At 37.6% G+C, this 20085-nt stretch overlaps 1 protein-coding gene across 4 annotated transcripts in view; it reads left to right on the plus strand.

The window, feature by feature from the left end:
- Positions 1-20085, plus strand: part of CLHC1 (clathrin heavy chain linker domain containing 1) — a 45741-nt gene that overhangs the window by 5307 nt on the left and 20349 nt on the right. For 2 of the 4 annotated variants that reach the window (XM_049695971.1, XM_049695969.1), the window contains exons 2-7: positions 3436-3623; positions 6385-6515; positions 8109-8310; positions 8426-8538; positions 8916-9000; positions 18510-18616. In XM_049695971.1, the coding sequence (XP_049551928.1) occupies positions 6386-6515; positions 8109-8310; positions 8426-8538; positions 8916-9000; positions 18510-18616 (637 nt within the window). In that variant the 5' untranslated portion in view covers positions 3436-3623; position 6385. The remainder of the gene's footprint in view (positions 1-3435; positions 3624-6384; positions 6516-8108; positions 8311-8425; positions 8539-8915; positions 9001-18509; positions 18617-20085) is intronic. The other 2 variants (XM_049695972.1, XM_033414223.2) reach the window with 2 other exon arrangements.

The raw sequence follows: 20085 nt of genomic DNA on the forward strand, positions 1-20085 counted from the left end.
GTAAGAAAATGCTGTGGCTTTATGTAACATTTGATTTTGCTTTTCAAGGTTCTAGAAATACCTGCTTTTCCTTAACAACAATTGCAATATGGCCACCGATCCTCATTTTTTTATCTCACTTTTTTTTTTTTACCCACGTAAGTTGCCCTGACAGTCAAATCAGTGAAGTCAGCACTCTTTCCTCCTTACCTAGAAGAAATTATTACTTATGTGAAGACTTCTGTAAACTATTGGTCTCTGAGTAAAACAGCCATAGGCAAAATAGGAACTCAGTGTTTTGTTTAAATTTTAAACATTACACACTGAGTCTTATTTCTCCTCTAAATAAAAATATAGTGCCTCACTCTAAGGAAAAGTGAACACAAAGTAGTGATATATACCTACAAGTGGAATTAAGAAAATTGATGCATATCCATAAAAGTATAAAATGGAAAAAATCTTTTCTTCCTTTTAAGTCATCTGGAAAATCTGTCTTTTGGAACTGGTACACTGGCAGATTAGCTTCATTTTATAAGTTGTTATGATCAATGAAATTGTTTTGGTGTTTTAGTCATTAAGGAATGTATTAGGTGAATATTTAAAGGTACTGAAGGTAGTGTATTGAATAGGTTTTATAAATATCAAGAATCATGCTGAGACTCTACTTGTGTGAAATCAGCAAAGGAAAGTTATCATAATTGTAACATACTTATCTTTGCATGTCTAAATGCTAACACTTGTCAGAAGTTTTCTTCCATGAAGAGCTCTCTGCTTTAAATTAGTATAGTTATAGTGACGTCATTTTGGAGGAGCTTTGGTAAATTTAATTCTTAGAGAAAAGACATGGGATTAAATAAAAGATAATTTCTGTATCTTTAGTCCTTTTCTCCCTACCCCCCAGGATTTCCATTTGGACTGTTTGTACATTGTACAGTTACAAATGGTACATTTGTACATTGTGAAGTATCCTATTCTTCAGTACTGAGAGGGGATCTGAAATAGAAATCATTTGGTACTTAGAGAAACTTTTATTCTAGCTTCTCAATAAGATAATCTGCCTTTCCATTTTCATGTTATTCCAACACATTTGATTGTTAATAAACTATTAATGCCTGCCTTCTCTAATCTTCCTTCTCGGAAGGATCTGGTTGGGTAAAAGATGAAAGTGTCAGCTTGCATCTCTGAGTACTTAGAACCAGAGAACAAATACCAAATTCTGTTTAAAATCAAAGATAGAGGATTTGGCCTAGAGAACCATGCCTAAATCAAAGCAAGGAGGACCTGAGGCTGTGTAACAAGAGTTGAGGGTACGTTGCAGAGAGAGCCAAGGACTTAGTAAGCAAAGGACTTAGTAAGCAAAGAAAACCAAAGCTAGGAAGAGTGAGCTTCAACAGATAAGGGTGAATTATGGAGGTAATTGGACTCCAGAAAGTGACTGGCCTTTTGCATCCTGGTAGCGTGTTGTACAAATAGTGTATATTCGTGTGTAGGGGCTGAGGTGGAATGGATACCATTCCTCCTCTCCCTCAGATCCCTGTACCTGGTAAGGATGGCTCTGTTTTGGGGGGAGTTAATGGAAACCTTAATACCGGAGTCTGAAACTTGAATCCCTAGAGGCCAAGAAGGTCATATAAAAGAGTTAAGTGTACTGGCTTTAACAGAATAAGGAATCATGGGGACGGTGGTAAAATGAAAAAACAATCCAATCTAAAGCTCCAGCTGATTACTGCCATTAAGGAATGGGGGTTCCACATTGGTAGATTTTTCAGTTTTCAAGAGAACCTGAAAATTTGGGTTTGGGGTGAAATTTCCTAAATTTTAAAATATTTTGTAGACCAAGCAAAACTGTTCTACCTCTGGCATACAAGTTTCCCTCCTTTACTTTAATGCATTTTCTGTGCATTCTTAAAGATTCCTATGGGTGTTCTGAAATCTATTTCTTCTAGCAAAACCATGTGGGAGCTGATCATGATGTTACTACAAGTCTGTTTTCTATCCATCAACATATCTGAGTTGTTTTGAATTGTTGCAGCACCTCATAGAGGCTTGTGGAATAGAGGATGGCCAGGAACCGTGGGGTATTTAATTTGGAAGACCACAGATTAATGACCTCTATTTTATTGAAAGTTGCTGGGTGGCAGTCCTTTGGGTGGTTAGGTAGTATGGTCATGTCAAAAAGATGACCAATATCTCCCATTCAGATATCCTTTCCTGGTGCTTGGCATTGAGCAATTATCTCCTTATACCATTTTTTTTTTGGCCGCATGGCTTGCGGGATCTCAGTTCCTCTACCAGGGATTGAACCCAGATCATGGCAGTGAAAGCATCGAATCCTAACCACTAGACCACCAGGGAACTCCCCTCCTTATACAATTTCTTGATAGACCAGATGTCTACCTGGATAATTTTTTCTAGGTATTTTCTAGCTAACAGTGTGGTATACCAGAGACTAGAGATATAGTAAAGGTAGAAAGCCTAATTGTATCTTTCAGAGAAAACTGTGGATTGATCACATCTATTCTTTATATGCCTTGACACCTTCCAAAATCCTTGTGAGCAGAATTTGGCAACCATAAATTATTTTTAATTTTTTTTGTTTTTTAACTTCTTTAAAGTGCTCCTTAGTTATTATTGTTTCTTTGTATGGGTAATGCCTACACAAGATTAACCAGGAAAAAAAAGAAAAGAAAAGAAAAGTAAAAGAACCAATAAGAGTATACAGTGGAAAGTCTGGTCCTTCTCATCTTAGACCCTACTTCCCTTTCCTTCTCTGTAGGTTTCTGTTTTCTTCTATTAACAATCCAGAGATATTATGTAGGTTTCCTTCTCTGTAAGTTTCTGTTTTCCTTTCCTTCTCTGTAGGTTTCCATTCTCTTCCATTATCCTTCCAGAGTTATTATGTACTTAAACACCATTGTAAACCATGAATGTAAGGTATGAAGGGTTTTCTCCAGTTGCACTTGACATCTTGGGATTAGAAATGCAGTTTGGAATTGAGAGTATTGATCAGCTAGTTGGAGCAGATGGGTTAGAAAAACAGGGAAGAGAAAGGAGTCCAGGATTTTAAGGTCTGAATGAAGTCCTTCAGAGACTAGACTTGGAGGTAATGAGGGACGATATGTAATGGTATTTAAGAGATCCAGAATTGAGATAATTAGATCTGGTATTGGTTTTATCTGACCTCATATAATGTATGTGTTAATTCCTAGTAGAGCAAAAAACATGGTTTTTTCTCTCTCTCTCATATTTAAGCTCACAGGATTGTAATGATTCACAAAGAGCATATATTCAGTAACAATTAACTGTCTTTAATAGTGGTATTTGCATATGAATGCAAGCTCAAATTTGTAAAATTTTAGATTTATAATTGCCCATCATGTTTCATTAAAAAAAATCTATAATCTGTATTTGCAAGTCTTTTGATCCATAGTCTTCTAGAAAAAAATCATATTTTAGGTAATAGAGTATGTCACTGCATACAAATCCATTCTTACTTCAATCAAAAAAGAATACGATGCCTTTATTGAGACAATAAAGAAAAGCCAGAGAACTGCATTTCATCTTCATGGAAAACTTAAAGTTTTGGCAGGAGAGCCCACAGCATTGGTATATCATAGGAAAAGAATAACTCAACTTAAAGCAAAGTAAGTATATTTGTAAGTAGCCCAAAAGTGATAATTGTTACTTTGTTATATTAACTAGCCATTGTAACTATAACCAGTGGTTCTTACTCTTTTTCAATTTCAATTTTATTTTAAAGCCATGTTTTTATGTTACCCTTCTTATTGAAATTACTATATTTTTACTTGAAAAATAATACTAATTCTGTTTGAGAATTTTATAATATCTCTTAGGATAATTGGAGGCACATTGTAGTATCATAAAATGAGGGATACAGATAATTGCTCCAGGTGATTTCTTGCATGGAAGGTTTAATAGTACAATTTCATGATTACCATCTGAAATAGAGCACTTAATGCTCTGATGCACAAAGATAAATAACCTACTGGGAGAGGATAAAATGCTCATTCTTGCTAAGTAGTCTCAGATTTTCAGTGTTCCATTTGGTAATTGATGGGTAAATTATTACAGATAATTTCAAGTCAACCTGGAAAATTATGTAAAATTTGACCTCCACTTCTGGTAATGTGGCTTGCTAGATGTTGGGATAGATCTTCCTATTGGGAAAATATGCTACATAAGATGGTAAAGAAATTTTTTTCCAAAAGTAACAGGAAGCTGACAGGGCAGTGACAGAAATATTAGGGCAAAATCATAACAGAAGACAAAAGATAGAGAAGCACTAAAACTTCTTTGACCCTGAAAGCATTTATTAAAACTAGTGACCATAAGCTTTAGTTTTTAGTCTGTGGCACAGGGGTACAAAAGACAGAGCCCAGGATCTATCTGCCCAAGGGGTGTAGTCTACTGGGAAATCCTCCCCATATAAAGCTGGGATGATAAAGGGCTACACCCTTGAAGAGTGAACAAGAGGTAAACTGCTCCACCTTTGAGGACTGCATGGAAAATTGCCTTCTGCTTAGCAGACTGCTAACAGATCCAGGGCTTATTTTGGGGGTGATGAAATGTTCTGGAAATAGAAATGGTAGTATTTGCACAGCTCTTTGAATATGCTAAAATTCACTGAATTGTATACTTTACAAGGGTGAATTTTAAGGTATACGAACTATATTTCCATAAAGCTATTATAAAAAAACCATGGAGGACAGAGTGAGAAAGTTATATTATTATGTCTAATCACAACTCAAAGAGAAGAGAATATGGGACAGAGACAATATTTGAAGAGAATATGGCTGAGAATTTTCTAGAACTGGTGAAAGATATCAATTCACAGATTCTGGAAGACCAAAGAATCCCATTGTAAGTAATAAGAAATACTCAACTAGATTTACTGTAGTGAAATTGTCAAAGATAAAGAGATCATAAAAGTAGCTGTGGATAGGAGCAATGACTGGATACCTTCTCATCCATGTTGTAGCATGTATTGGAGCTTAATTCCTTTTTATGGCTGAATAATATTCCATTGTTTGTATGTACCATATTTCATCTACTTATCAGTTGATGGGTACTTGAGTTTTTTCCACCTTTGGCTATTGTGACTTGTGCCACCATGAACATTCATGTACAAGTATCTGTCTGAGTCCCTGCTTTCAATTTTTTTGAAAGTCTGTTTACTTTTAACATGTCTTTCTTCCTAAAGCATAACTATTTGGATGAAAGCCAAGGATATTTTATTTCCACAGTCCCTCTTTCATAAATACTGCAAGCTCCTACTCTGAGCCATCTGTAGTTACCAAGAACTCTATATAGTAATCAGACTTAGGTAGCGGTTATCTACTGACAAACTTGTTTTTAATTTACCAAAACTCTTGTAACATTTATGTAGCTAACTGATTTTAATCTATTATTTCCTCCCTGGGCCAAAATATTGGTGATAAACTAGGAAGTAAATTTCAAATAATGCTTAAAAGAAGGTTTTATTTACTTCTTGGTCTTTAAAACCTCCATTTCTGGATGAACTCAGTTTTATCTCAAGATGCTATCATTCCTCTAGCTCTAGAATCAAAATTAATAGAGTAGGCTGAATAATGGTCCCCAAAGAAATAGGTCCTAATCCTGGAAATGTTACTTTGTTTGGAAAAAGGATCTTTGCAGATATGATTACATTAAGGATCTTGAGCTAGGGAGATTATCTTGGATTATGCAGGTGGGTCCAAAATACCATCACAAGTGTCCTTATACAGAGAGGTAGAGGGAGCATTGACACAGACACAAGGGGAAAAAGCATCATTACCTCGGAGGCAGAGATTGAAGTGATGCAGCCACAGAAGGCCGGCAGCCCTTGGAAGCTGGAGGAGGCAAGGAATGGATGCTCCCCTAGAGCTTCTAGAGGAAGCACAATCCTAAAAACACAAATTTTGGCCCACTGATACTAATACTGGACTTCTGGCCTCCAGAACTGTGAAAGAATAGATTTCTGCTGTTTTAAGCCACCAAGTTTGTGGTGATTTGTTATAGCAGCAACAGGAAACTAATACAATTACTTAACAAAAATAATTTTTAAATTGCAAAGGTAATTTTCAACTAAAGGGAATAGACATAGTACTTTGTGGCTAGATTATTATGTTTAATACTTACAAATTTCCAATAAGGTTACGAATCATAGGCAGTATAAGATTTTATTGATGCTTTGAAAGAAAATTGTTCCTCACTTGTGAGGTTAGTTAACTTCCTAGGCATTCTTTTGTAAACTTCCGTCTACGTTCATAACGGTACAAAATGATAATTAGCCAAATTAAAGTAATAATTTAACCTGTTTTACTTTGAATTGTATGATTAAATAATTCGTTGAAAGAAACATAAAAAAGCCTTTCTGTTTTTCAGGATGAGGCTTATTGAAAATAATTCCTCAAAGATTCAATTGCAAATAGATGAAATGAAACAACTTAGGGCAGAGTATGACACAAAAGAACAATGTTGTATTTACTGCAAAGATCCTTCAAAACCTATTCCAGGTACAGTATTTTGTTTAAAATATTTGAGAGAAATTCCAACTGTTTCCAGTTACACAAATTAATATATATGTGTTACCATGTATATATCTTCCAAGTATATCGGGACTTTAGCCAGACTTTACAAACAGCTTTAGTCTGGCCTCTAGGTACATACAAGGGAATGAGAAAACTTAACAACCCTAAACGATTGAAAGAGTTCCAGTCTGGCTGGATTATATAAAGTATAGTACAGTGGCTCTTAAAGTGTGATTCCTACATCAACGTCAGCATTACCTGGGAACCTGTTAGAAATGCAAATTTTTTTGTCCTGCTGCAGATTTACTCTGTCAGAAATTCCAGGGATGGGAGTCGGGGTCGGGTGGTGGAGCCCAGCAGTCAGTGTTTTAACAAGTTCTCCAGGTTATTCTGATGCATTTTATAGTTTGAGAACCCATGAAATATGTGAAAAAACTGTGGTACGTAAAGTTATGGTGAATATTGTTGATTCACATTGATGTCAGCATTCACTGGTTCCTCATTTTCAGCCAAGCCACATTTTAAGAAATTGGAGTATATCCTGGAATTCCTCCAGAATATTGAGAGATTTGTATGATGAATGGATAGAGGAATTGCAAATATACATCCTGGAGTAAAGAAAGACTTTGAGAATAGATAACTGCATTCAAAACTTTTCAAAATTCCAACTAGTGTTTATCCAGAGGCAGAATCAATAAGTGGAAATTTTAGGAAGTCAGATTTGGTTTCAATGGAAGAAGCTATGTCTTGAGATAATGAGCTACCCCACACCAGAGGATTTTGACTGAGGTTGAATGATCATCCTATGATTGATTGAAGCAGGGACTAGATTCACTTTCAAGTATAAAATTATGACTAGCAGACTACAAATAAGATACATATGAATAAGTACAAAATAGCTGACAAATTGATTAAATGCTGAAGGGATACAGGGTGTAAGGGAATGACTGAAATTGATTAGGGTTAATCCAGGGGGGTTTCTTGAAGAGAATTTTGAGGTGTGCCTTTAAAGGCAACAATTGATCTGAATGAGAATGAAAGTCATTTGAAGTGTGTGTGTATGTGGGGGGCAGTTATGAATAATGAATAGAGGGGACAATGACCGAGGGAGAAAGGACTGAAGATTTGGCAGGCATTTATAAACTTTGCATTGGAGAGAATAAACAGATTACCCTGGGGTTAGTTGTAGTAGACTAATGGAAAGTTTGGTTAGGGAAAAATCATTGAACAGGAATCCTGAATTATTAGGCAAAAGTTCTTGGTGTTACTGAATAAGATTGATATTTAGGGGTTTGCAAGATGTGGTGATGCGGTCCTGAAAATTTTTTTTCTTAAAATGCTAAGGTTTGGACCATCAGTCTTCACTAAGTCTTCATTGATGATTTGTTTAAAACTACCAGCCATTTAGAAATGTATGCTAATTCTGTTTATGTTCAATAATCTTCAAGTTCATGCTACAATTTCTTAATTATTTCTTAACATAGCCAACCATCTGACCTATTTTGCTAAGACTTGCTGTTTGAGCACAAGAGTCCCACACGTGGCTTGGCTTGTTTGATTTGTTCCCTTTTCCCTTAGGCATGACTCTCCAAGAATCTGTCAGTTTAGATGCTCTCACTAAATACTTGAAACATCTTGAAGATAAATATGCAGAAATTGAGCAACTTATGTCAAAAAAATATTTACCAGCTCAGAGGAAGGCAGATTTAGATGAGGAAATGATTGTGGTATTAGAACGGCGAGATTTAGCTGAAAATCTGAACAATGAATTACAGTTCCGGTATGAAAGTTGAATATATACTTTTTACAGTTTGAAGCTTTTATTTGTGTTTATTTTAAGATTCCACTATTTGATTTTAGGTTCAGTATATTGTTAATGTTTTTTATCTTTATAGTCATCAAAGACTGCAGATTATTTCACAGGCACTTACTTTGTGGGTAAAATCTGATATGAGCAGATCATTTGAGGACTTCATGGAGCACACTGAGAAAAATAAAGATTTACACGGTAGAGGATCTATATTTATTAATTCACATGAATAATGGAAAACATTTTTTTTCTCCAGAAAGCTAAAGAATGGGGATTTTCCTAGGCTGAGTTTAAAGAAACTAAAAATGTACTTACTTCTGTTAGGTCTCTGTTACCCTGTGGGCTTCTTCCTTCAACAGCTGACAAATAATTGGTAAAGAGTAGACTTGGTTAGCCAAGGAGAGAATACCTGAAAATAAGGAAGAAAGGGATGGGGAAGCTACTCAGTTTAGGAAGAGGTTGGTGCTATTAGAAACTATAGCATTAAGTTGTTGGTATTAAACATTTATATGTTTGTTATTTTCTATTGATTGATAACCTTAAATATCATCCAGTGGTGCTTTCAATATTTACAGGTGAACAAGGCATTGTTGAGGAACTACTTGAAGATGACCCAGGCAAGGCAAAAGAGGCTGAAATTTTGCTATACTACGTTGAAAGGCAAATATTTAAAAAGCTTTTTGATTTTCCTTGTTAAGATATTATAGCATTTATTTAATATTTATTTAAAGATATTAAATGTTTCACATTTATGTTGCATCTTTTTGAGTTGTAGTCTCTAGGTTTCGTATTTTAAAATTCTACTCTAGTAGACAAATTAGAAAATAAGCTAGAATTTAAAAAAAATAGATTCTTTGTGGAAAAAATACCAGATTGATGGTCTAGGAGATTTTTCAGAGGTTATAGGTGGATTGTAGTGTTAAGTTTTATTTATATTTTTATATTTTATATTTTTTTATGACCTTGTGTCAGATTATCCTAGCCAATTTAGTCCTTTTTTTCTCATTATTTCCATCCTATGACATATTAGGAAGGCATATTTCCCCCTAATACTTATTAAATTATTATATATATTTTATAGTAGAGGGTTAGAGATCTAAGACTTTATTCTTTAAGAGGTTAATTCATACGCTATGAGGCCAGTATGTAGTGAATATATGTAATATTCCTAGTCTTCTATGTTAAATAGTTTTCAGCTGTTGATTTGCTTGTTGATATGGTACAAAAAAGGGGTAAAGATGATTTTGAGGAGCACCAAAACCTGGATTATTTCCTTACACCTCTAAGTCTATCAGCTTCAGATACGAGAGAAAAACCCTGGTTGAGGTTAAAAGTTTTATGTAATTTGCTTAATGTTACTTTGGTGTTTTTCTCCTCTGCGGTTCCACATTCATTTGCGACACTCTTTAAATCCTGTTTGCCATAGTTTTTTTTTTTTTTTTTTTTTTTTACATCTTTATTGGAGTATAATTGCTTTACAATGGTGTGTTAATTTCTGCTTTATAACAAAGTGAATCAGTTATACATATACATATGTTCCCATATCTCTTCCCTCTTGCGTCTCCCTCCCTCCCACCCTCCCTATCCCACCCCTCTAGGTGGTCACAAAGCACCGAGCTGATCTCCTTGTGCTGTGCGGCTGCTTTCCACTAGCTATGTGTTTTACGTTTGGTAGTGTATATATGTCCATGCCACTCTCTTGCTTTGTCACAGCTCACCCTTCCCCCTCCCCATATCCTCAAGTCCGTTCTCCAGTGGATCTGTGTCTTTATTCCTGTCTTACCCCTAGGTTCTTCATGACATTTTTTTTTCTTAAATTCCATATATATGTGTTAGCATGTGGTGTTTGTCTTTCTCTTTCTGACTTACTTCACTCTGTATGACAGACTCTAGGTCCATCCATCTCAATACAAATAGCTCAATTTTGTTTCTTTTTATGGCTGAGTAATATTCCATTGTATATATGTGCCACATCTTCTTTATCCATTCATCCAGTGATGGACACTTAGGTTGTTTCCATCTCCTGGCTATTGTAAATAGAGCCGCAATGAACATTTTGGTACATGACTCTTTTTGAATTATGGTTTTCACAGGGTATATGCCCAGTAGTGGGACTGCTGGCTCATATGGTGGTTCTATTTGTAGTTTTTTAAGGAACCTCCGTACTGTTCTCCATAGTGGCTGAACCAATTCACATTCCCACCAGCAGTGCAAGAGTGTTCGCTGCTTTTCTCCACACCCTCTCCAGCATTTATTGTTTCTAGATTTTTTGATGATGGCCATTCTGACTGGTGTGAGATGATACATCATTGTAGTTTTTTTTTTTTTTTAACATCTTTATTGGGGTATAATTGCTTTACAATGGTGTGTTAGTTTCTGCTTTATAACAAAGTGAATCAGTCATACATAAACATATGTTCCCATATGTCTTCCCTCTTGCGTCTCCCTCCCTCCCACCCTCCCTCCCACCCTCCCTATCCCACCCCTCCAGGCTGTCACAAAGCACCGAGCCAATATTCCTGTGCCATGCGGCTGCTTCCCACTAGCTATCTACCTTACTACGTTTGTTAGTGTGTATATGCCCATGACTCTCTCTCGCCCTGTCACAGCTCACCCTTCCCCCTCCCCATAATCTCAAGTCCGTTCTCTAGGAGGTCTGCGTCTTTATTCCTGCTTTACCCCTAGGTTCTTCATGACATTTTTTTTTCTTAAATTCCATATATATGTGTTAGCATACGGTATTTGTCTTTTTCTTTCTGACTTACTTCACTCTGTATGACAGACTCTAGGTCTATCCACCTCATTACAAATAGCTCAATTTCGTTTCTTTTTATGGCTGAGTAATATTCCATTGTATATATGTGCCACATCTTCTTTATCCATTCATCCGATGATGGGCACTTAGGTTGTTTCCATCTCCGGGCTATTGTAAATAGAGCCGCAATGAACATTTTGGTACGTGACTCTTTTTGAATTTTGGTTTTCTCAGGGTATATGCCCAGTAGTGGGATTGCTGGGTCATATGGTGGTTCTATTTGTAGTTTTTTAAGGAACCTCCATACTGTTCTCCATAGTGGCTGAACCAATTCACATTCCCACCAGCAGTGCAAGAGTGTTCGCTGCTTTTCTCCACACCCTCTCCAGCATTTATTGTTTCTAGATTTTTTGATGATGGCCATTCTGACTGGTGTGAGATGATACCTCATTGTAGTTTTGATTTGCATTTCTCTAGTGATTAATGATGTTGAGCATTCTTTCATGTGTTTGTTGGCAGTCTGTATATCTTCTTTGGAAAACTGTCTATTTAGGTCTTCTGCCCATTTTTGGATTGGGTTGTTTGCTTTTTTGTTATTGAGCTGCATGAGCTGCTTGTAAATTTTGGAGATTAATCCTTTGTCAATTGCTTCATTTGCAAATATTTTCTCCCATTCTGAGGGTTGTCTTTTGGTCTTGTTTATGGTTTCCTTTGCTGTGCAACAGCTTTTAAGTTTCATTAGGTCCCATTTGTTTATTTTTGTTTTTATTTCCATTTCTCTAGGAGGTGGGTCAAAAAGGATCTTGCTGTGATTTATGTCATAGAGTGTTCTGCCTGTATATTCCTCTAATATTTTGATAGTTTCTGTCCTTACATTTAGGTCTTTAATCCATTTTGAGCTTATTTTTGTGTATGGTGTTAGGGAGTGATCTAATCTCATACTTTTACATGTACCTGTCCAGTTTTCCCAGGACCACTTATTGAAGAGGCTGTCTTTTCTCCACTATACATTCCTGCCTCCTTTATCAAAGATAAGGTGACCATATGTGCGTGGGTTTATCTCTGGGCCTTCTATGCTGTTCCATTGATCTATATTTCTGTTTTTGTGCCAGTACCATACTGTCATGATTACTGTAGCTTTGTAGTATAGTCTGAAGTCAGAGAGCCTGATTCCCCCAGCTCTGTTTTTCGTTCTCAAGATTGCTTTGGCTATTCGGGGTCTTTTGTGTTTTCATACAAATTGTGAAATTTTTTGTTCTAGCTCAGTGAAAAATGCCAGTGGTGGTTTGATATGGATTGCATTGAATCTGTAGATTGCTTTGGGTAGTACAGTCATTTTCACAATGTTGATTCTTCCAATCCAAGAACATGGTATATCTCTCCATCTATTTGTATCATCTTTAATTTCTTTCATCAGTGTCTTATAATTTTCTGCATACAGGTCTTTTGTCTCCTTAGGTAGGTTTATTCCTAGATATTTTATTCTTTTTGGTGCAATGGTAAATGGGAGTGTTTTCTTGATTTCACTTTCAAATTTTTCATCATTAGTGTATAGGAATGCCAGAGGTTTCTGTGCATTAATTTTGTATCCTGCTACTTTACCAAATTCATTGATTAGTAGTTTTCTGGTAGCATCTTTAGGATTCTCTATGTATAGTATCATGTCATCTGCAAACAGTGACAGCTTTACTTCTTTTCTGATTTGGATTCCTTTTATTTCCTTTTCTTCTCTGACTGCTGTGGCTAACGGTTCCAAAACTATGTTGAATAAGAGTGGTGAGAGTGGGCAACCTTGTCTTGTTCCTGATCTTAGTGGAAATGCTTTCAGTTTTTCACCATTGAGGATGATTTTGGCTGTGGGTTTGTCATATATGGCCTTTATTATGTTGCGGAAAGTTCCCTCTATGCCTACTTTCTGCAGGGTTTTAATCATAAATGGGTGTTGAATTTTGTCAAAAGCTTTCTCTGCATCTATTGAGATGATCATATGGTTTTTCTCCTTCAATTTGTTAATATGGTGTATCACGTTGATTGATTTGCATATATTGAAGAATCCTTGCATTCCTGGAATAAACCCCACTTGATCATGGTGTATGATCCTTTTAATGTGCTGTTGGATTCTTTTTGCTAGTATTTTATTGAGGATTTTTGCATCTATGTTCATCAGTGATATTGGCCTGTAGTTTTCTTTCTTTGTCTGGTTTTGGTATCAGGGTGATGGTGGCCTCGTAGAATGAGTTTGGGAGTGTTCCTCCCTCTGCTATATTTTGGAAGAGTTTGAGAAGGATAGGTGTTAGCTCTTCTCTAAATGTTTGATAGAATTCACCTGTGAATCCATCTGGTCCTAGGCTTTTGCTTGTTGGAAGATTTTTAATTACAGTTTCAATTTCAGTGCTTGTGACTGGTCTGTTCATATTTTCTATTTCTTCCTGATTCAGTCTTGGCAGGTTGTGCATTGCTAAGAATTTGTCTATTTCTTCCAGGTTGTCCTATTATTGGCATAGAGTTGCTTGTAGTAATCTCTCATGATCTTTTGTATTTCTGCAGTGTCAGTTGTTACTTCTGCTTTTTCATTTCTAATTCTATTGATTTGAGTCTTCTCCCTTTTTTTCTTGGTGAGTCTGGCTAATGGTTTATCTATTTTGTTTATTTTCTCAAAGAACCAGCTTTTAGTTTTATTGATCTTTGCTATCATTCCCTTCATTTCTTTTTCATTTATTTCTGATCTGATTTTTATGATTTCTTTCCTTCTGCTAACTTTGGGTTTTTTTTGTTCTTCTTTCTCTAATTGCTTTAGGTGCAAGGTTAGGTTGTTTATTCGAGATGTTTCCTGTTTCTTAAGGTAGGATTGTATTGCTATAAACTTCCCTCTTAGAACTGCTTTTGCTGCATCCCATAGATTTTGGGTCTTTGTGTCTCCATTGTCATTTGTTTCTAGGTATTTTTTTATTTCCTCTTTGATTTTTTCAGTGATCACTTCCTTATTAAATAGTGTATTGTTTAGCCTCCATGTGTTTGTATTTTATACAGATCTTTTCCTGTAATTGATATCTAGTCTTATAGCGTTGTGGTCGGAACAGATACTTGATACAATTTCAGTTTTCTTAAATTTACCAAGGATTGATTTGTGACCCAAGATATGATCTATCCTGGAGAATGTTTCATGAGCACTTGAGGAAAATGTGTATTCTGTTGTTTTTGGATGGAATGTCCTATAAATATCAATTAAGTCCATTTTGTTTAATGTGTCATTTAAAGGTTGTGTTTCCTTATTTATTTTCATTTTGGATGATCTGTCCGTTGGTGAAAGTGGGGTGTTAAAGTCTTCCTACTATGAATGTGTTACTGTCGATTTCCCCTTTTATGGCTGTTAGTATTTGCCTTATGTATTGAGGTGCTCCTATGTTGGGTGCATAAATATTTACAATTGTTATATCTTCTTCTTGGATCAATCCCTTGATCATTATGTAGTGTCCGTCTTTGTCTCTTTTAATAGTCTTTATTTTAAAGTCTATTTTTTCTGATATGAGGATTGCTACTCCAGCTTTCTTTTGGTTTCCATTTGCATGTAATATCTTTTTCCATCCCCTTACTTTCAGTCTGTATGTGTCTCTAGGTGTGAAGTGGGTCTCTTGTAGACAGCATATAGATGTGTCTTGTTTTTGTATCCATTCAGCCAGTCTGTGTCTTTTAGTGGGAGCATTTAATCCATTTACATTTAAGGTAATTACCGATATGTATGTTCCTATTCCCATTTTCTTAATTGTTTTGGGTTCGTTATTGTAGGTCTTTTCCTTCTCTTGTGTTTCTTGCCTAGAGAAGTTCCTTTAGCATTTGTTGTAAAGCTGGTTTGGTGGTGCTGAGCTCTCTTAGCTTTTGCTTGTCTGTAAAGGTTTTAATTTCTCCATCAAATCTGAATGAGATCCTTGCTGGGTAGAGTAATCTTGGTTGCAGGTTTTTCTCCTTCGTCACTTTAAATATGTCCTGCCAGTCCCTTCTGGCTTGCAGAGTTTCTGCTGAAAGATCAGCTGTTAACCTTATGGGGATTCCCTTGTGTGTTATTTGTTGTTTTTCCCTTGATGCTTTTAATATGTTTTCTTTGTATTTAATTTTTGACAGTTTGATTAATATGTGTCTTGGCGTATTTCTCCTTGGATTTATCCTGTATGGGACTCTCTGTGCTTCCTGGACTTGATTAACTATTTCCTTTCCCATATTAGGGAAGTTTTCAATTATAATCTCTTCAAATATTTTCTCAGTCCCTTTCTTTTTCTCTTCTTCTTCTGGAACCCCTATAATTCGAATGTTGGTGCATTTAATGTTGTCCCAGAGGTCTCTGAGACTGTCCTCAGTTCTTTTCATTCTTTTTTTCTTTATTCTGCTCTGCAGTAGTTATTTCCACTATTTTATCTTCCAGGTCACTTATCTGTTCTTCTGCCTCAGTTATTCTGCTATTGATCCCATCTAGAGTATTTTTAATTTCATTTATTGTGTTGTTCATCATTGCTTGTTTCATCTTTAGTTCTTCTAGGTCCTTGTTAAATATTTCTTGCATTTTGTCTATTCTATTTCCAAGATTTTGGATCATATTTACTATCATTATTCTGAATTCTTTTTCAGGTAGACTGCCTATTTCATCTTCATTTGTTAGGTCTGGTGGGTTTGTATCTTCCTCCTTCATCTGCTGTGTGTTTTTCTGTGTTCTCATTTTGCTTATCTTACTGTGTTTGAGGTCTCCTTTTTGCAGGCTGCAGGTTCGTAGTTCCCATTATTTTTGATTCTGTCCCCAGTGGCTAAAGTTGGTTCAGTGGGTTGTGTAGGCTTCCTGGTGGAGGGGACTAGTGCCTGTGTTCTGGTGGATGAGACTGGATCTTGTCATTCTGGTGTTCAGGTCCACGTCTGGTGGTGTGTTTTGGGGTGTCTGTGGCCTTATTATGATTTTAGGCAGCCTCTCTGCTAATGGGTGGGGTTGTGTTCCTGTCTTGCTAGTTGTTTGGCATAGGGTATCCAGCACTGTAGCTTGCTGGTCATTGAGTGAAGCTGGGTGCTGGTGTTGAGATGGAGATCTCAGAGAGATTTTCGCCGTTTGATATTATGTGGAGCTGGGAGGTCTCTTGTGGACCAGTGTCCTGAAGTTGGCTCTCCCACCTCAGAGGCACAGCACTGACTCCTGGCTGCAGCACCAAGAGCCTTTCATCCACACGGCTTAGAATAAAAGGGAGAAGAAAGAAAGAAAGGAAGGAAGAAAGGAAGAAAGAAAGAAAGAAAAAGAGAGAGGGAGGGAGGGAGAGAGGGAGGGAGGGAGAGAGGGAGGGAGGAGGAAAGAAAGAAAGAAAGGAGGGAGGGAGGGAGGGAGGAGGAAGGAAGAAGGAAGGAAAGAAGATAAAATAAAATAAAATAAAGTAAGATAAAATAAAATAAATTTATTAAAATTAAAAATAATTATTAAGAAAAAATTTTTTTAAAAAAGAAAAAAATGGACAGGCAGAACGCTAGGACAAATGGTAAAAGCAAAGCTATACAGACAAAATCACACACAGAAGCATACACATACACACTCAGAAAGAGAAAAAGGGGAAAAAAAAAAAAATATATATATATATATATATCGCTGCTCCCAAAGTCCACCTCCTCAATTTGGGATGATTCGTTGTCTATTCAGGTATTCCACAGATGCAGGGTACATCATGTTGATTGTGGAGGTTTAATCCGCTGCTCCTGAGGCTGCTGTGAGAGATTTCCCTTTCTCTTCTTTGTTCGCACAGCTCCTGGGGCTCAGCTTTGGATTTGGTCCTGCCTCTACGTGTAGGTCGCCTGAGGGCGTCTGTTCTTCGCTCAGACAGGACGGGGTTAAAGGAGCAGCTGACTCTGGGGCTCTGGCTCACTCAGGCCGGGGGGAGGGAGGGGTGCGGATGCGGGGCGAGCCTGACGTTGCACCAGCCTGAGGCGCGCCGTGCGTTCTCTCGGGGAAGTTGTCCCTGGATCCCAGGACCCTGGCAGTGGCGGGCTGCACAGGCTCCCCGGAAGGGGGGTGTCCATACCTGTGCTTGCATACAGTCTTCTTGGTGGCGGCATCAGCAGCCTTAGCGTCTCATGCCCGTCTCTGGAGTCCGCGCTGTTAGCCCCGGCTCGCGCCTGTTTCTGGAGCTCCTTTACGCAGTGCTCTTAATCCCCTCTCCTCGCGTACCAGGAAACAGAGGGAAGAAAAAGTCTCTTGCCTCTTCAGCAGGTCCAGAATTTTCTCCGGACTCCCTCCCGGCTAGCCGTGGCGCACTAACCCCTTTAGGCTGTGTTCACGCCGCCAGTCCTCTCCCTACGCTCTGACCGAAGCCCGAGCCTCAGCTCCCAGCCCCGCCCGCCCCAGCGGGTGAGCAGACAAGCCTCTCGGGCTGGTGAGTGCTGGTCGGCACCGATCCTCTGTGCAGGAATCTCTCCGCTTTGCCCTCCGCACCCGTTGCTGTGCTCTCCTCCGCCGCTCGGAAGCTTCCCCCCTCCGCCCCCCGCAGTCTCCGCCCGCGAAGGGGCTTCCTAGTATGTGGAAACCTTTCCTCCTTCACAGCTCCCTTCCACTGGTGCAGGTCCCGTCCTTATTCTTTTGTCTCTGTTTATTCTTTTTTCTTTTGCCCTACCCAGGTACGTGGGGAGTTTCTTGCCTTTTGGGAGGTCTGAGGTCTTTTGCCAGCGTTCAGTAGGTGGTCTGTAGGAGTTGTTCCGCATGTAGATGTATTTCTGATGTGTCTGTGGGGAGGAAGGTGATCTCCGTGTCGTACTCTTCCGCCATCTTCCCGATTCCCCCCGCCATAGTTTTAATTGTAAGGACTGAGTTGGGGATGTTTTGCCCTAGGAAGAGGAGTAGAAACTTAAGGTATCTGAACTATTATCTTTTCTTCTTTGAATTAGTCTCACATTTAGTTGGGAGTCTGATTCCTGGCCGAACAACTAAGGCTTCTGAATACCAAGGACACTTCTTGATCTTCAACTTGGCAGGCTTTGTGTGCAATTAATATTTCCCCTAGGCTGAGCCTTTAAGCAGATTGCCCTTCTTTCCCCTGGTTCCTCTTTTCTTCTGGAGATAATATGAGAGAAAAAAAATCTGAGCTCATTATAAATTCAGTTGAAGTTCTTTCAACGGAATAAATTCAGTTGCTCTTTCTATGGCTTGCTCTCAGCACTATAGGAATAAGGTACAGGATCAGGTTCACGTCACCTGGCAGGTGAGTCTTATTCTGAGGCTACAAAAAACAATATTAGGGAAGGAAGTGAAAGAGTATCTCACAGAGTGAATGAATCTAGTTATAGTTTATTAGAGGTGCTTTTCTGTATTACTATGCTACTATGTTTAGTCTGTATTAGACATTTCTAATCACTTTTCTTTTTTTGTGTACTACTATATAATGAAATGCACTGGCTGTAGGTTGAATGAATTAATCTCACTTGGAGAATATGAAAAGGCAGTTTATTTTGCAGCAAACAGTCCTAGAAGAATTCTTCAAAACATTGGGACAGTGAGTAAATTTAAGGGTAAGCATTTCTCTCTGAACCTTACATATGTATGCTAATTATACTTTTTTTTTTCCTGATAGAATGGGAAGAGTATTGAACTGGGAAACAAGGTCTACCATTTACTCAGTTTCCTTACCTGTAACATTAAGGGGTTTGATTAGGTTTTCCAAATTAAATTATGAAATATTTTAAGTATACAGAAAAGTGTGAGAAACATAAATAACAGCCATGTACTTGCTATCAAGTTTTAATAAATGTTAATATTTTGTCAGATTTGCTCCACTTCCTTTAAAAAACAGCTTTGTTGTGGTGAGTTGACATACATACACTAAATTGTACATAAACTGTACAGTTTGTTAGGTTTTGACATATGTATCCTCCAAAAGTTCCCTCATTCCCTCAGTGATCCCTCCCTCCCACTACTCCCCACCCCTCCCATTGGTCTCCCTCCCAGAGCTTCCCTCAAGTCCCCAGGCAACTACTAATCTGCTTTCAGTCGCCAAAGATTAGTTTGCATTTTCGAGAATTTTATATAAATGGAATCATATAGTAGGTATCCTTTTTTGACTGATTTCTTGCACTTAGCCTAATTATTTTGAAATTCATCCATGTTATTGCATCTATCAATAATTTATTCTTTTTTTTGCTGCGTAGTGTTCCATTCTATGAATAAAAATCCTTTACCAGATATATGATGCAAATATTTTCTCCCAGTTTGTGGCTTGTCTTTTCATTCTCTTAACAGTGTCTTTCTTAGAGTAGAAGTCTTTAATTTGTTGAAATCTAATTTATGAGTTTTTTTCTTTTAGGGATTGAGATTTTAGTGTCGTACCTAAGAAATCTGTGCTTAATCTGCAGAGATTTTTCTCCTATTTTTTTTTTCCTAAGGATTTTATAGCTTTAGGTTTACATTTAGGTCTATGATCCAGTTTGAATTATTATTATTATTATTATTTTTGCAGTAGGCGGGCCTCTCACTCTCACTGTTGTGGCCTCTCCCGTTGCGGAGCACAGGCTCTGGACGTGCAGGCTCAGTGGTCATGGCTCACAGGCACAGCCGCTCCGCGGCATGTGGGATCTTCCCGGACCAGGGCATGAACCCGCGTCCCCTGCATCGACAGGTGGACTCTCAACCACTGCGCCACCAGGGAAGCCCCTGAGTTAATTTTTATATATGGTGTGAGGTATGGGTCAAAGTTTATTTTTTTGCTGAGAGCTATTCAGTTGTTCGAGGATAATTTATTAAAAAGACTTTCTCCACTGAATTGCCTTTGTACCTTTGTTGAAAATCAGTTGTCCATAGGTGTGTTCTATTTCATTGATCTATTTATTTATCTTGATGCCTGTACTACACTGTCTTGATTACTGTAGCTTTATAGTAAGTGCTGAAATCAGATAGTGTTAGTCTTCTAACTCTGTACTTTATCAGATTTGGTTTGGCTATTTTAGGTCTTTCGTATTTCTGTTTAAATTTTTGAAATCAGCTT

Source organism: Orcinus orca, chromosome 13, assembly GCF_937001465.1.
Source record: "Orcinus orca chromosome 13, mOrcOrc1.1, whole genome shotgun sequence".
NCBI lineage: Eukaryota > Metazoa > Chordata > Mammalia > Artiodactyla > Delphinidae > Orcinus > Orcinus orca.